General features: G+C 42.0%; 2 protein-coding genes across 3 annotated transcripts; one reads left to right on the forward strand and one right to left on the reverse strand.

Moving 5' to 3' along the window:
• The first annotated feature begins 912 nt into the window (after window positions 1–912).
• Window positions 913–7,443, forward strand: oxtra (oxytocin receptor a). The gene is made up of 2 exons (XM_035151371.2): window positions 913–2,473; window positions 7,183–7,443. The coding sequence occupies exons 1-2, from the start codon at window positions 1,546–1,548 to the stop codon at window positions 7,434–7,436; spliced, it is 1,182 nt and encodes a 393-aa protein (XP_035007262.1). The 5' UTR covers window positions 913–1,545; the 3' UTR covers window positions 7,437–7,443.
• A 3,171-nt stretch (window positions 7,444–10,614) lies between these two features.
• On the reverse strand, window positions 10,615–13,235 carry cav3 (caveolin 3). Of its 2 annotated transcripts, XM_035151373.2 has the most exons (4): window positions 13,075–13,235; window positions 12,824–12,956; window positions 11,314–11,680; window positions 10,615–11,188 (listed from the first exon to the last, which is right to left on the reverse strand). In XM_035151373.2, exons 2-3 carry the CDS (start codon window positions 12,938–12,940, stop codon window positions 11,339–11,341), a joined length of 459 nt encoding a protein of 152 aa, XP_035007264.1. In that variant the 5' UTR covers window positions 12,941–12,956; window positions 13,075–13,235; the 3' UTR covers window positions 10,615–11,188; window positions 11,314–11,338. The 2 variants fall into 2 exon arrangements, with proteins under 2 accessions (XP_035007264.1, XP_035007263.1); XM_035151372.2 differs by having other exon boundaries at window positions 10,615–11,680.
• Window positions 13,236–17,079: the final 3,844 nt, after the last annotated feature.

Here is a 17,079-nt window from a genome sequence, read left to right on the forward strand (position 1 = left end):
TAATGACAAGAAGAAGCTATGTGCCTTCATTTTGGCCTTAGAGCAAAATCAACTGTAAAATAAATTGTTTTATACTTGTCATCTTGGACGGTTTACTTGAATCCTCAGTGCATTAGTATTAGTTTTCTGAATCCAGTCTAAGATGCCATTTGATATGGATAATATTTTTAAAAAGTGACAGCACCTATGGGTGATTTTCTATAGGAACAAAAACCTCTGCTCTTTGTGTCTCTCCTACAAAAGCGTGTGGCTCAGATACTTCATGTGCCAACAAACACGTCCTCTTTTGTAATCACTCCATCAGCTTGGGTGGGCGTTGCCTTGATAACATCACACAATTTAGAGCATCAACTTTTAAATCCTAGTTTAGAAAATAGCTGTTTACCCTTAATTATCTGACCTACAAATGGACTGGCTATTTGTTGTTCCCCTGGAGTTGTAAAACTCACCATCCAGCTGAAGAGGAACTGTTTTGTGTGTGTTTTTCAAGCACTGAAGCCTTTATTTATATTAACTCATTCATTCTCTTCTTGTTTTCAGGAGGTTATGAACCTTTGTAACCCCAAGTTCAAAACCAGCTGAGGTTAGAGTCCCTCCACAAAATATGTGAGTCTCCAGAAGAAAAAAAAAAAATCTCATTTTCTCCCCAGATTTTGACACCATGTGCTATTTGTCACAGGCTCCGCTGTCATCTCTCCCCAGCATCTCTGTGAACAGATTTGAATTTCCACAGCCATGTCTCAGTCTGACAACTACAAATCTTCTCTCATGACACTGGCAGCTCCTCCAAATGAGGCCCGTGATTCAGAGCAGATCTGGGGGATCAGGTTCAGAGGAGGGGTCGAAGGCTCTGAGGCAGGAAAAGTTGAAGTTGATGCATGGCTCGAGTCGTCCCCTAGTGGTTGTGGATGGTAATACTGTTTGCTGTTAAGTCCTGAACTGGGGACAGACACAACCTACAACAGGCACTTGTGAGCTGTGGCGCTGGTCAGACCGATTCTTACCCGAGAAGAGGATGAGGATGGAGGCTTCAACCTCTGCAGATTTTTATTTTTATTTTCATATTCTAACTTTAGAGTTTCCGATTTCATTTTGAAGCCGAACATCCATTTTTCTCGACTATCATCCTGCAAATTATTTGGATTTACTCGGACCGTGAATTTGGAGATTTACCTTTGACCAGTGATGTGTCCTGCTCGAGTAGTTTAGACCCCAGTTTTGATGTTTGTTGGTCTTCTGAACCTTAGGTGCACTTTATTTTGGCTCCCACACTTTATCAAACGCTTCATGCAGTTTTGATAAGTGGAAACATTTGCTCGTTTTCTCTGAGGACTCGTGCGTCTTTTCTTTCTGGAAAGCAGTGATGACTGAGGTTCAACTAAACAGCGCTTCCTTTCCTCTTTTTCATCCCCTGGGAAACTTGTTTTGAGCCTCATCACATCTCACTCTCCGTCTTTACCACCTGCAGGAGGGAGACTTCCACTTCCAAGACCCTGGCTCCAGGTGCCCGTCCAGCCCTGACGCATAGAGGACCACGCTGCGGCAATGGAAAGTATCTCGAACCAAAGTGACTTGTGGCCATTTAACGAGTCGTGGAAGAACTCGAGTCTCCCTAACGGCACCTCCGGGTTGAATCAGACGAATCCCCTGAAGCGCAATGAGGAGGTGGCGAAGGTGGAGGTGACCGTGCTCGCCCTGGTGCTGGTCCTGGCGCTGGCGGGGAACCTGTGCGTCCTGCTGGCCATCCACACCACCAAGCACAGCCAGTCGCGCATGTACTACTTCATGAAGCACCTGAGCATCGCCGACCTGGTCGTGGCGATATTCCAAGTTCTGCCTCAACTCATCTGGGACATCACTTTTCGCTTCTACGGCCCGGACACCTTGTGCAGATTGGTGAAATACCTACAGGTTGTCGGGATGTTCGCGTCCACGTACATGTTGGTTCTGATGTCTGTAGACAGGTGCCTGGCGATTTGTCAGCCTCTCCGCTCCCTGCACCGGAGAAAAGACCGTTTCTATGTCATCTCCTCCTGGATCCTGAGCCTGCTGTTCAGCGTCCCGCAGATGTTCATCTTCTCGCTGCAAGAGGTCGGCTCGGTCGGGTCAGGGGTCTACGACTGCTGGGGGGATTTCGTGAAGCCGTGGGGAGCCAAGGCGTACATCACATGGATCAGCCTGACCATATACATCATCCCCGTGGCCATACTGAGCCTTTGCTACGGTTTGATAAGCTTCAAAATCTGGCAAAACTTCAGACTGAAAACCAGACGGGAGCAGTGTATAAGCCTGACGCCCAAAACCTCCAAAGGCAACACGCTGGCCCGTGTGAGCAGCGTGAAGCTCATCTCCAAGGCGAAGATAACCACGGTGAAAATGACTTTTGTAATCGTCCTGGCTTATATCGTCTGCTGGACCCCCTTCTTCTCTGTCCAGATGTGGTCTGCGTGGGACCCAGAGGCGCCTCGTGAGGGTAGGAATAAAGTTTCATAAAGTGCGCACCAACGCGTAAAGGCTGGTGTGCTATTATCATAAGTCATATTTTGGACACTGGGGTATTCACCATCTTGTCCTGTATTTTTAAATTGCAAACCCATCATTTACACCCAGTTTCTCTGATAACATTGAGGGGTGGAAACGTTTGGAGATTTTAAAATGTATGTTTCATCCTTCTCCGTGTGCGCATTGGTTCTCTTTACGCACAAGGATGCGAACGCCTGTCCACCAATCAGAGAAAACTGAGGCAAACAAAGACAAGCTGAGCTGTGTTTATTGTGTCCTCCTAATTCACCTGGGGCAGGAGTTTCACAGACGAGTCAGAAGATGTTAATAAAGGCACATAGGGTTCAATAAAACCCTGTGCGATGCGGATGACACAGATTACACTGCAGGTATATGTGTTTTCTGATATGTATCTATTTCAAATAAATATCCAACAACATTCAAAAACACAAATCATCAATCCCTGTCACCCCACAACCAAAAACATGAGTTATGTCTTGCTACAATAATAATCAAGTGTATCGGTCAAATGTTTTGGTGCTGTTGTTGTTTGCATAGAGAAACATATGTAGCTTTGATAGACATTATAGATATTCTGTTTTTCATATATGTCAAATTGCTCATATACCTGCTCTATATGCTAAAACACATCACTGATTCCAAGTGCATAAACTGCATTAAGATCCCATGTTCCCGGACATCCAAATACCCTCTGACCTTCCCCACGCTGCAGAGACCGAGTGATGGCTAATCATTATACAAATTACTGTGCGCCACGGCGCGCGCCAAGCGGCCCCTACTTGTGCCTGTGAGGCACGTTGGAGTGTGTCGTTGACATTTAACCACAATAGGCCACGAAGCGGCCATCTATATGTCCTCCTTATATTTATCGACCTGCTCTGCCAAGGCCACACCGATTTAACAAGTGGAGACTAATGTGCCAATTCGTTTTCATGGTGGGTTTGCACAGTTCACATTGTGATGAGGACATTTAATGTGAGAGGTAAGAAATAATTGACCTGTTTGTTGGGAAGACTTACTGGAAAAGGTAATTCTGATAAGAGCTATTCATTTGAGGACTTTGCAGAATAATGTGTCTGCTTCTCCTCTTGAATAAAACACTTCCCATCACTAACAGTGGTAGATGGTCGTTCATCAGACAGTAAAGTAAATACGTTTTTATAAAAAACATAAGAATAAAGCAAACAGCCCAGATGCTAAAAAAAGAAAATCTGGGAATTTCTTGTTGAAAAGAGAATTAATAGACTTTTGTTGTTTTCTTCTGCCTCAGAGGGTTTTTGCCGAAGTTTCCAGGTGACTGCATGTGCGTCATTCTCCTCCGGGTGCATTGTTCTCACCAGTCATTTCCACTTTTGAGGAAAAAGTAAAATACACTGAGAGGTAATATTCAGCATGAGGCTAGATGCGCCCTGGGAAATGACAGCAGTCGGCTCTGATGCTGCAACGTTCAATATTCAAAGTCGGTGTTGTCAGAAAATAGCAGCAGAGGTTGTTTCAGTCTGTGAATGGGAAAGACAGAGATGATACCAATTTGTGCTGCAGAGCCTGGATCGGTGCAGATGTCTGATGGCTTCCCTCCACGTGAACACGCTGCACTCAGAGAGGCCATGATTGGCAATCACACGTGCCTGTGTCCAAAAGATAGTGTCACCTGTGTACATACACATAAAGTGACCATTATGAGACATTCTCCACCAAGTCAGCCCAGACAACTTGAAGCTGGGAAGCTCTTGCTAAACATTGCATTTTTTTACATAAATGAACCATAAACTGTTTTAAAACACATGATCTTAGATTCTGTGATTGTAGTTGTTTGGAGTTTTTCGGTCATTCTTTGTGTTTTTAGGGGTTGACTGAGATTGTGCCTTTAAAACAGTTTGTACTGCAGTGACAGACGAGCAATCAATCAGGACCATATAGCTCAGTAAAACAAATTATTAATGCTTATTGCCCATATACCTACAGACTTATACTTCCTGACCTCACCATGAAATATATCCATAATATATTCCCCCGAGACTTAAATAGCCCCAAACATCTTAAGTGTCAGAGTACTAGAGTTATGAACATTGATTTTTCTCTTTATGTTTTTTTCAATGGTGCAGAAAGTCGATTCTTTCAGCCTGTGTCTGAGGGATTGGCACCATCAGGGATATTCCTGCCATGGTCTCCTCCGAGATTAACCCATTAGAGACATGTTCTCCACCATTTTCAGCATCAACCTAGCTGTTACTTCAACTCGTTTAACTCGTCTTTAAAAGGCCACTCCTAGAAATGGCAGTGTATAAACGCACTAGTTTCTTCTCTGATTCATTGCAGACACCTACACTTTCTCCACTGACTTACTACTTATGTAAAGTACAAATGTCACAAATGACCCAGCACCTGAAACAGGCAGATGCACTTTCAGGTTCATAGTTTGAATGTGCTTATTCCCCTTCTATTGAGGGTTGATTGATAAAATTGAATCTATTGTGAAAGAGTCAGGACCTTTCAAAGATTGGAGGTTCAACTGCCCTCTAATCTTATCAATACGACTTTTGAAAACATTAGAGGCAGGTAGCTAAATGCTCCATTCTTTAAGCTTTGTGAAGGCAAACGGTGATTTCGCAGTGAACAAACAGACAGATTTCATTATGTAAAGGACAAAAACACTTGAAGGTTAAACTCTGACTCAGACACAAACAAAGCTCCCAAAAAATCTGTAAAAACAAACCCGTTCCCCTGCGGAGCCTGCGTGGTGCCCTCGGACACTGACTCACACGCAGACCATACTATTGATTTGCATTATGTGCTTGACAGGAACAAGACCAGTGTTCAATTGCAAAGTGTTCTTTCTCTAAAGGTAATTTTCTATGTGTCTTTACAAGGCACGATAAAAAACAAACTTGGAACATAAGAGAAAGATTAAATTTGATCGCCGCCAATGCTTGTTCGGCTTCAGGGAACACGAATCAGCCTTTCGGTCTGACCTGTATGTTTCAGCTCTGACAGGAAGACAGATGCACCACCCAGAGGAGGATTATATTCTGCCTCTCCATTCGCTCTGTGATTTATCGTTCCCTTTGCAAAGACATTGTGAGCGAATCCCGTAAAGACGTGTCACAGTTCCCCCTGCTATTCAAATTGGGTCCAGGCTGCACTCGCATCCCACCCTGATAAGAATGCTTGATAACCACCGGTTGGTCTTCTGCAGTGAGGTGTTTGATTCTCTCCATGTCGGTCGAACCTATTTACAGCCGACTGATGTGTGGCCGAAGCTCTGTGTCAATTTACTCATTGTTTTTACTTGTACATGTCATGGGCGTTCTCTTGCTCAGATCTGAATATTGGGTCAGTATTTAAAACACCCTTCAATCAGTTTCATTTGCTCATCTGAAACATTTCGATCTAGAACTCAAAAGCAGATTATCAAACCAATAAAACTGCAATTGAAGGGTAATTAAATGATCTACACTCAGTTAAGTTCATGTTTTTCTCTCATAAATCAAATCCTTAATAGCTGATGAAGAGTTCTTATTAATCATGTGTGTGACTTTAATTCCCTTCCAGAAATCATTTACGATGACAAATCTTCGTTAGACTTCAGGGAGCATCATTAGAGGCGTCCTGCGAACAGCAGCAGCGCAGACAGACTGAAATCAGTAAGCGGAGGTTAAATACCAAAGTGAGCAGAGGTTAAATACAGGATATGAACCAATTACACAAATCCGATACTCACTTGCCAAATGTCAGCTGGATGGTGGCGTTGATGTGGCGTAAATGGCATCCAACGTGCCACTGCTAGTACCTCAGTGTGAGAGGAACAATTCTGCTGGTCCCATTCTTTGAATCAATCATTCACAATCTCATCCTTGTGCTGCAAGTTTTATTAAATTCTCTCCTTCCTCAAAGATCTCTAAATGCATTGCAATCGGCTATGTAGTTCCAAATCAGATGAAAATTGAAATGAGATGAAAACGGGGGATCATCATAGTTGCTATAATTCATCAATGACATGAATTTGTGTTAAAAAAAAAAAATTTGAAGAAAAATGTGAATCTATTCAATATTTCGAGAAAATAATCTGATGGATTGACTGCTACCATACCTACAACCACTTGGCTAAAAAGTATTGATTGAAATTAGGATGAATAAACCATCACAAGTAAAACTAAATGTTTGTGCGCGAAATTCATGAACTACTTTCATACATTTTGTCACTGTACTTGTTAAGAATGGAAGTAGATACACATTTACCCAGTAATATCATTATTTGTTGCATAGAATGTGTATAAAGATGGACGACATGACTGCTGCCCGAAAGTGAAGCCCAAGCGTCTTGATTGCCATCTGGTGGCTGGCGGCAGTATAGGTCATAAATTCGGCCTCCTCCATGTTAATGGGTGGGAGATGGACGTTCAAATGCTTTTTTCAAAGATAGTTTCGGTCATTAGGTAGTTCTTATCATATTATTGGTCCAGCGCGTTTATTGACGGGACCTCGCTGCTGTGGGTTCATCCCCTGATCGTTTCTGTGCAGACGCCCAATGCTCCAAATGGCAGTGTTCGTATCCAGGATATCCTGGCTTCCATTCTGGATAGTGGGAGGACGCAGAGCTGCATCGTCAATCTTTAATGTTTGCTCTCACATACCAGTAACTCTCCTCTCTCTCTGCAGCTATGCCCTTCATCATCTCCATGCTACTCGCCAGCCTCAACAGCTGCTGTAACCCCTGGATCTACATGTGCTTCGCCGGACACCTGTTCCAGGATCTTAGGCAGAACTTTCTGTGCTGTTCCACTCGCTACCTCAAGTCATCCCAGTGCCGCTGTGAGCCCGACTTTGACTCCAGTCACAAGAGCAACTCCTCAACGTTTGTCATAAAGAGCACCAGCAGTCAGAGGAGCCTCACACAGACTACTAGCACATAAGCATGGAACCCCCAAGCTGCCCTCCTGGCCTTTAACCACATGCTGTCGCCATTAAAAACGAATCCAGCCGTTTGACTCCTGCAGATACCTCTTTCCCTGAAGGTTGCTGTTCAAAGCCCAGAAGGGGAATGACAACAACGCTCTTAAAATATTTTATTTACATTAATATACAGGACATAGTGAAAATATAATTGTGAAATAAGAAATTGTAGGCAAAATCTACAAACTCTAATTAAGGGGCAATATTTTGTAAATAAAAGCTTTCAAGATGATCATGGACCGAGCTGAGCAATCCACTGAATCTTTTGTTTTTTGTTCATACATTTCTTTTTATAGATGTACAGTATATATTTACACATTTACTGGGCAGAGTGTGGAAAAGAGAAAGATAAAAAAAGAAGATTGAATGCTAGTTGAAGCCCTGTCAGCCCTGAGCAACTACACCATTGATTCAGTTGTGTTATAATGAAATCAGTCACCTATATTAAATATTGTGTACAGTGTTGTTCACTTTGTTACATTTGCGATGGGTTGCATGTGTAAGCTGTTACTTGAGCTTCTGTTTGATGTACGTTGTTTTAGCTGTCACTGGTAAAGATTTCTAAAAAGTTAAAAATAAAATCAATAAAGAATGAAAGCGGCAAAAAAATACACTGATGGCTTTATTATTTACACCGACCTGATGCAGAAGTCCTTCTGCCTCCGAAACAGACTGAAAAAATCCTTGGCAATGTTCCTGGAAAGTTTCCAGAGGGATGTTTGTCTGAATTTAGGACGTCACAGAGTTCCTGGACATTTTTTGGCAGCACATTGAAACTTTGAACATCCCATTCGGCCTCAGTCCCAAAACACATTACTGGGTCAAGATCTGGAGATTGTGCGGTCCCGAGAGGTGACCTGCATGTTCCAGGAGGTAGTCTCAGGTCACAGCTGCTGCATGAAGTATCCTCCTATTTACCATTGAGCCATGAATTCACTCTATAGCTTTTCTCATTGTCTGTTTTATAATTCGTTGTAAATGTAAAATGTTTCAAGAATATGAGCTGTCAAGGATGTGATCCACTTAGCACATCAGTAATCATTTACAACAATGAGAAGTGTCCTGATTAAAACAAAAGCTGAACAATAAAAGGCTGAACAATATGCTGTAATACATTCTTTCTTTGTGAAGTTCATAATGTTGTTCTACTTATTTCAACTGTCCTCTCCTAGAATTGATTTTAATACAGTAGGGTAAATAGTGCAGAATTATTCAACTGCATTATACTGCATTATATTGCATATTGGATTACAAGATAGATTAATGTAACTAGTTAATAATTATTAAACACTATTTTAGTCTACTTTTATATTTCTTTTTAGGAGAAATTTATTTATTTTATACCTGTAACACTTTGCTTCTTTCATTTGAATTATCGCAAGAAATTCTGTCACATAAATCTTTGTAATCTAAGACTTTTTAATCAATGTTAGGACCAAAATAACTGGTGGGTAGTTTGTTTGTACATTATCTGTAATTTTACACATTTAATTCATCATTTGCAGGAGGGGAAAAAATTCAATAAATGTAAAAATCTTTAGATCTGTGTGATTTAGTTCACACCAAAAACATTAATTCTATATATTTCATGTCTCTCTGTAGTAGTTTAAAAAGAAGGAATAAGAAATAACACAACCAGTAAATTGCTGTTGAATTTAACAGCTTCTATTTGAGGATTCAAAAAAATGATTCCTCATTTGAATGTGTTTCTCACCTTCCTGCATGTATCATATATATATATGGTGCTAAAGGTGATCATTGCCCTTGTTCTGCTGAAATGAAAGTGGCTGCAGTGCTTGACCACATTAGCTGGCAAGTGAGTCACTCTTGTTCACATATTGCAACCACCAGAGTGAAGCTGAATAATCAATAATGGATCTCCGACTCAACAGAGAAGCGCGTGAGAGACATACAAACGCCACCTCTAGTGCAGGGGTGTCAAACAAGCGGGCTGCAGGTCTAATCCAGCCCATAGGACCACTGTGCAAAGTTTAAAGAGGTGTGATGAAAAATTTATTTTTCTAATAAAAAGCACTGTTGTTCCTGATTTGTCCACTGGGTGTCGCTTTGCCCTATTAGGAGCAGCAGGTGGTGTGATAAAAAACACATAAAGACAAGTGAGACACTATCAAATGAGAGCTGATGTTCATGTGGACCACGTGAGGAAAGTAAACTTGATTTGATCTCAGCACCTTTCGTAGCTCAAGGAAAAATAATATTCAACACAACTATGAGACTCATCGTGACGAACAATGCGACAACGGGAGTTGTTGGAACGAGTTGTCTGAGGAAGCAGTTTGGAATGAAGTGTCACCAGTTGGTGCCCAGACAAGTGACAGGACTTTACCAACAAAAGAAACTCTGTGGCTGACTGATTGTGGATCTTGCCCGGAGAACTGGACAGCCACATTAACAACAAAGTTATGTCATGTGTGGTATTTTCAGGAGCAGCAACTTAGACAAACACGGACATTGCTCAAATAGCCAGACACATTTGTGGTGTTGATGCTCAGGACTGTCATTGAGGAGTTGGTCCCGATGACAGACACCACCAGAGTAAAACACAGATGATAGCAGACTGACTGAAAGTGGGAAAACACGCAGACATATTGTTGAATATTGTTTTCTCAAGACATATTGTTGCACTTGTTAAGGCTAAGATGTGACATTAAGTCGACCGCTTCATGTAAAATGCTTCTTCAGAGACTTTCACTGATCAATTCTCTGGAAATAAACATGCAAACCTTTTGAAATTGTTCTTAATTCTCCTCTCACATCTCAGGCTGTTGGTTTTGCTCTGTGCTCTTTTAAAGGGAAACATTTGGTTGTGTTGTTATCTACAGGTTGTGATGTAATGGTTTTACTGCTCTGGCCCACTTCGGCGTATTAACTAAAATGGGTTTGACACCGCTGCTCTAATGGGTCACAGTTCACAGGCCAGTGCCTCCAGGACGACCGCAGTAATATGTTGGTGAACATAAAGAATATTTGTTGCAAGCTTCTTGAAAAGATTTGAGATGACACACATATAATCGAACACTGAGGCCGTGGTGCAATATGCTTATCATAAGGTCTAAAGTGTCTAAGTTTCAGCCAATGCATATTTTTACTTTATACACTGTAAGTACACAATAGCAACAAAATGTATATACTTTACTTTCAAATCATCATATACACAAACTGAAATATACAAACATGTAGATTTAATACTCAGAATATATATATATATGTTTTAATACACGGAGAAATCAGACAATATTGATCAAGACATTCAGAAAACATCTCTCTTCCTTTCATTCTGTTAGCGTTTTTAAAATAAGGTTAAGTGTACAGACATGAAAGTGTCAAATTCAATTCAGTCAATATCAAGTCAAACACAGTGGACACAGCAACACACAGCCTCCTTATAACTTTCAATATAGCCAAATGTGTCATGCATACAGGCAGCATCGTCCAGAGATGCAGCAGAGTCGGGGAGTTAATTACATTTGTTGTGAATGAAGTAGACGTAATCGGAGCTTTTTGTCATGTGAATAAGTGAGAGAGGACAGATCCTCCTGTGAAGGCCGACGGCCCTCTTCTGCCACAGTGAGGAGCACAGAGCCCTCCAGGACTGCCAGAGCTGTCACAGAACCACGCTGCCTGCTGCAGCTGTCGCAGGGCTTCTGGTGGCAAAAGGCACAGCAGGCATGTCAGGACTCCGAGCCGAGGGCTAGAAGATGGGAGGGTGGAGAGCAGCGTGTTAAGGGAACTGCAGGAGGAGTATCAGGGAGTAAGCAAGATGACAGGATTTATCTCCTGGTGTATAAAAAGATACCGGACTGCATCCGATCGTACTATAAACACTACTGCGTAGAGTTCTTTAGACTTCTTTGCGCAGCGCCACGCGCACACTGCTGAAGATCTTGCCCAGGGCCTCGAAGAAGGGGTCGCAGAAGGTCTGGATGCAGAGGGAGTAGATGCGGCTGATGCACTGGGACTCAATCAGGCAGCTCTTGATGCAGGGAACCACCGCCCAGATGTGGCAGAAGGAGATGCAGGCGAACAGGAAGCCCCAGAGCAGAGCCACGGGGATGCCGAAGATGGCCGACAAGATGCGGTAACACCAGTATTTGGACACGGTGAAGGTGGTGTAGCTGAGCTTCCACACTCCGTCCAGGCTGTGTGTTCCATCGGGCTCTGCAATCACATCCTCAAACTCCACCTTTTAAGAAATTTAAAAGAGGCTTTCATTAGTGCACATCCTTTCATTTTAAACATCTCCCCACCACGAGACCTCTGTGGGCTCCGCGTGTCAAACGTGTCAAGTGTGTTTGTGCAGAGAATCCAATTTATCTGTTGTATTCCATGGAATTAATATTAACTGCTGGGCCCAAATCATTCTGACAGATGTTTTCACGTAAAATGCACGAGAGCAGCTGGACAATGTTCCAATTTGTCTTCAGGTGTCAGTACGTGCGTGAACCACCTTGTCAGTAATCTTGACAGGAAGACGCCCCGCACACCTAAAACCGTTTTTTCTTTCTGTTCAGATCCACTGGAGTAGGAACAAATCACTGTGGGTTTCCTGTCGAGATAGCAGCCTGAGATCATCCTCTGAATAAATGGCTGGACATGTATTTTCTGTTTAATATTTTTCTCTGTGAGGTCTGGGAGGATTTGTAGAGTCAAAATTCTGCAAAAGCACAGTTGGTGTTCAGTAGAAATACAATGAGAGAACTGGCACAAAGCTGTTATATTGGATTGCTCTTCCAATTAAAGGGACTTGTTTAATCGATATAACCAATCTTTGTTCTCAGGGTTTGGCAAAGAAAAATAAATTGTGGAAATATCACCAGATCAGTCATTGCTGATTAAATTAGTTATATTAGCGTCTTAATGGCCGAAAACAAATAGGACCAAATCGGTGAATCATTCCAAATTCAGCCGTAAAAACTGAACATGTCCTCAACTCATAACTCACGATTTACCATCCTCTCACAGGAACTTTCATTCAAACACAATCTAATCTCAATGTATGTTCAGCCTTGTCTTTACAGAGACTGGGTTGTGGTGGTATCGTAGCAACAATCACAGCATAAACAGTTGTCAAACCTAAATAAAACACGGTGTCACAGAGTATCAGTGTCATACCGTTCTACCTCATTCCCAAAATAACCCCTAAGTCCTGCACAGGCAACAGGAATAGCTCTCGGTCTATTTCAGGGCTTTTCCAGACAATATAATAACCTGCTCTCCTGTCTTTGTGCCTATGAACCATTTATTGCATTTTCTCCACACATGCCAAAGCAGGGGTCACGTTGTTAATCCTCTCGGCGACAGGGTGGCGTCTGCACGCTGCACAAACCTTCACTACATCCTCATTGATCTGCTTGGGGTCTCTGTTGATGAGGTCGATCTCCTTGGTGTGGCTGTCCTTCACGGTCTTCTCCTCGGTGGCGTTGTACTGGTACTGATCCGCCATGGTCGGGCTGCAGGTCCTGGAACGGGCCGGAGAGAGAGAGAGAGAGAGAGTGAGAGTGAACCTTCCTGGATCAAACTGCTCGCAGCCACCGTCTGAACTCCTGTATCACCGCCGGGACGCTCCCACTCACATACCAGTGGACAGCAGCTGCAGACGTCCTGGTAAAAATGGAGGCCTGACCACCACCCAGCACGCACAAAAAAAAATAGCATATACACTCACACGCCACAATGTAGTGCACACAGACAGAGAAGGCATGCCTTAAAGGACCCAGGCTTGTGTCACATTTCACATGGGGCTGTGGGAAGAACTGGGCAGAGTTTGCACAGTGGCACGAACTTCCACCACAGGGAGTAAGACAGTCGAGCACCAACACACCCTTCTGCTCCAGGTTCTTGTCGGAACACAGTGTTTTGTGATGATAATTCAAATTAGTCCACACTTGTTGCAAAGATTAATTCTTCAAATCTAATTTTGTACAATGCCCCTGCAGGCGAAAGGGATCTATTGGTAGAGATTATATAAAATAATCCTAGTGATGTTTTCACTAGTGTGTTTCAGCTAAATTGTACAAATTGTTCTTTAGCCTAGAATGGGCCCTTTATATTTAAATACTTTATATTTACATCAGGAGCGGGTCCTCTTTACGGAGCCCATCATGTTTTTTTACAGTAGCCCAAGCTGGACAAACTGAACACCTTTTGAGTTTTTATGAAAACCGAAGGTTACCCCAGGTTCTCTTTCATGTTTGGAAGAGGAGGTTGATGTGATCAGCTGCAACATCAACTTCACCACTAGATGTCACTAAATCCTGCACACTGAACCTTTAATTTGGAGGCCTTGTGAAGAGACATTAACATATTTTGCATGACAAATACATATTTCTTTGGGCCAAAAAACACAAAAGTATTTCATAGCTATTTTATAAGAATCAATATGTTTATTTTCTTTATTTCAATCTCACCAATAAAGTGATGATGTAAGTCCCGAGCCACCTCATACACAATGTTTCTGATCGTAGCGAACACAGCGTTTAGTAATATGATGATTATATTTCAAAAAAGTATTAAGGAATAATTTTATATTAGTTCACACTTTTTCAAACACTAATTCCTCATATCTGATTTTCATAAATGCACCTTTACTGTCTCTGTAGACCTCCAGTTAACACTCTGTAAAGTAGTAATGCTGTTCTGCACTTAAATGTATTCAACAGAGATTTTGTGACTATACGGTTTCATCAATTAGCTTGTTTCTATCGCAAAATAAAGCTTTGATTATTTAATTCAATTTGGAGGACTTGTAAAGACAGATTTGCCCATTTTGCTTAACAAATATATTTCCAAGTGCTAATGTTTCCTTGTGCAAACAATGCCATAAAACATGTAAAAAGGCTGAGTGGGCATGGAAGAAATAATCAATCCAGTCTTTGAGACCCAGGGCAAAGAAAATATATAGTTTGCTGTTTATTTATTTACATTAATCAAATGTTTATTTCCTTCATTTCAATCTCACTAATGAAGCGGCTCGGTTGTTTATATCCCAGCCTTGGAGTGAACAACAGAGAATTTACATAATGTAAGTCCCGAGCCTCCTCATAAACAGTGTTTCTGATCGTAGCGATGCATTAAATTGCAGGCCCCCAAAAATAAAACTCTAATTCAGTCTTCCCTCAGCTGTGCAGTTGTTTCTATCAGTCAAAGCTTTCTATATCAGTGGGTTTCATAAACGAAAAATAGTTCTGCCAAAAACGTGGAGGGGGACGAGGTCCTGATGAAGGGCTCCCGCTGCAGCGCACCCAACTCTCTGCTGCTGTTTGTCCCGATCAGAAGAGTACAGGAAGCACGGTTTCAGAGCAGGGACTGGAATTCCTTGCCCCAGTTCCCTGGTGTCAGAGACAGACTCCGTGAGGGAGGGGCTGCAATGGGATCAGGGCACATGTGACCAGGAGCCAACTCAATTAGAGGAGTATTCTCGGCGAGGCGGGGCGGAGAGAGTGGAGGCCGGTGAGGTATGAAGGCAGAGGGACAGAAATAGCTCAGCAAAGAGTCATGGTGGACATACCTCGGCCCCCATGGGTGTCAATTCAAGCTGAGGGTGCAGCGGCTCCTATCATCTGTTTAATGTAGACAGACGTACAGCACAGGGACCTCACCGCTATTTTTAGAGTCATGCAGTAGATTTCAGTGGGTTAGATTACAATGTGGGGGGGTGTTGGCAATAAACAGTGCTGGTTGTTTTTAGTGACACAATTACAAAATGCTGCTAATTATCTATTGTGTAATGTAATTTAACCTGAGCATGAAAAATGGTAAATTAAAAGCAGTTTTCTAGATGACCACGCAAATTCACCCATTCACCCTAGTTCATCTATGTGCAGCAGCTTCTCTATTACACATTCCTCACACACTGCCGGCAAAGCAAATGTGGGATTTTGTCTAAGGACACTTGGTTATGCGGAATGGAGGAACTGGGAATTGAACCAGTGGTTATTTCCCAGTTGGTGGTTGACCTGCTCTACCTCCTGCACCTCAGCCATCCGATGAGTGACGCGTGGTTCCCTCAAAGGGTCAAAACATTCACAAGAGACAGATTTGACGATGCAGAATCCTGGATTTTGAATATTCCACAATGCAACTCAGTCGTATCTTTTGCTGGACCCTCCATGACAACCATTTCTTTTATATTCCACCATCCCCTGTTTGTAACACAAGGATGTCTGTCATAAATGTGTAATGATTTATCCCTGATTATATCATCAAGTGTTATTCTCTCAGATTTGAAAAGTCCATTTTATAGAAAACGTCATACATTTGTTTTCACAGGCTGAAACCTGTAAAATTGGTGGCATATCCCTTTAAATCTCTCCCTTATAAAAGTGCCTTATTTAACACAGGGCAAATTGTTATGGTTTCATTTTCCACCATAACTCAGAGACAAAAATAGCTGAAATAAAACTACTCGCAAACAACATGGGTGTGTATTTGTGACTCACACCCGTAACTCTAGCCGGGTTTGCAGTCTCATTTGAAATGTGTGCAATGGGTCACCTAAAAATATTTTTGTTTATAATTTCAAAATAATAGTTAAATTCGATTTTTAAGTGCAAAGAAAAAGCAATTATTTCTGTTTCACGGCCTGCAGCATAACATAATGTGAAAAAAGACAAACAGATGGAAAAAAGTCATTTGTATTCAAATGATTGTTGATATGCATCAACTTTTATTATAGAACAAATTATCTTACGGACACACTCTGCTCCATCCAGGAGACTCCACCAGCATCTCTTCATCTCTCCTCTTCAGGACAGATCCTCCAGCTTTGCAGTCACATCACAATCTTTGGGCTCACGTGCTGATTCCATATTTTCATTCTTTTTAAGACATATTTGCTCTACTTCTGCTATTTCTGTGCATTGAAATGTTTCCGCACTGTTTACCTCACATCTCCACACAGGCACTGTGAACAAATTCTCAGTGTTTTCTGTTTATTAAACAACAACTTCTTTGGACGGCTTGACATCTATGTTGACATCATGACAACTGACTAATATTACAAAATAGTCATATACCAATTATCATGCAGATCTTAATTGACCATTAAGGAACTTGTATGCTGTCTGTATTGGTAAGGAAGTGGTTGACAGTTGCTGATGAGGAGCTGTACACAGGTCATGATCACTGGGAACAGGGGGCTCTAACATGTGGCAGTGGAGTTTAATCACACATTTTGATGTACTATATTGTGCTTTATGGTTATGTCCACTTGAGGTCAGTGTCGGGCCGCGCACTTACCAGCCCATCCAGTTTCGCATTGAGAAGAAAAACAAGAAAGATGAAGAACCAGCACCAGAATACAGACACCATTTTATTTGTGAGCTGCATTTACCCTCATCATTGTGAATCCCCTTAATAAAAGTGAATACATGAACGTAACCACAGATTTCTTCTTCAGCTCAGCCCCGACATCATGGTTGTTTAATTTCATTATGTCTCCAGACACAAATGACGTGTTGCACCTCAGCCTGTGGCCTCTGTTATGGTTTATGTGTGTTTTATGTTGGTTAAATCATCTTGGCAGGTCACATCAGTTACCTTAAGACTTGAGTCGACTCTTTCAGGATCCCTGTTGGGACTCAG

This window comes from Hippoglossus stenolepis, chromosome 3 (assembly GCF_022539355.2).
Source record: "Hippoglossus stenolepis isolate QCI-W04-F060 chromosome 3, HSTE1.2, whole genome shotgun sequence".
Taxonomy (NCBI): domain Eukaryota; kingdom Metazoa; phylum Chordata; class Actinopteri; order Pleuronectiformes; family Pleuronectidae; genus Hippoglossus; species Hippoglossus stenolepis.

Bases quoted from the DNA above. Each gene is read 5' to 3' on its own strand.
- oxtra (XM_035151371.2), top strand. From the start codon at position 1,546: ATGGAAAGTATCTCGAACCAAAGTGACTTGTGGCCATTTAACGAGTCG. The intron at 2,474-7,182 runs GTAGGAATAAAG...CTCTCTCTGCAG, and splicing joins CCCAGAGGCGCCTCGTGAGG to CTATGCCCTTCATCATCTCC.
- cav3 (XM_035151373.2), bottom strand. From the start codon at position 12,940: ATGGCGGATCAGTACCAGTACAACGCCACCGAGGAGAAGACCGTGAAG. The intron at 11,681-12,823 runs GTTTGTGCAGCG...ATTTCTTAAAAG, and splicing joins TCAATGAGGATGTAGTGAAG to GTGGAGTTTGAGGATGTGAT.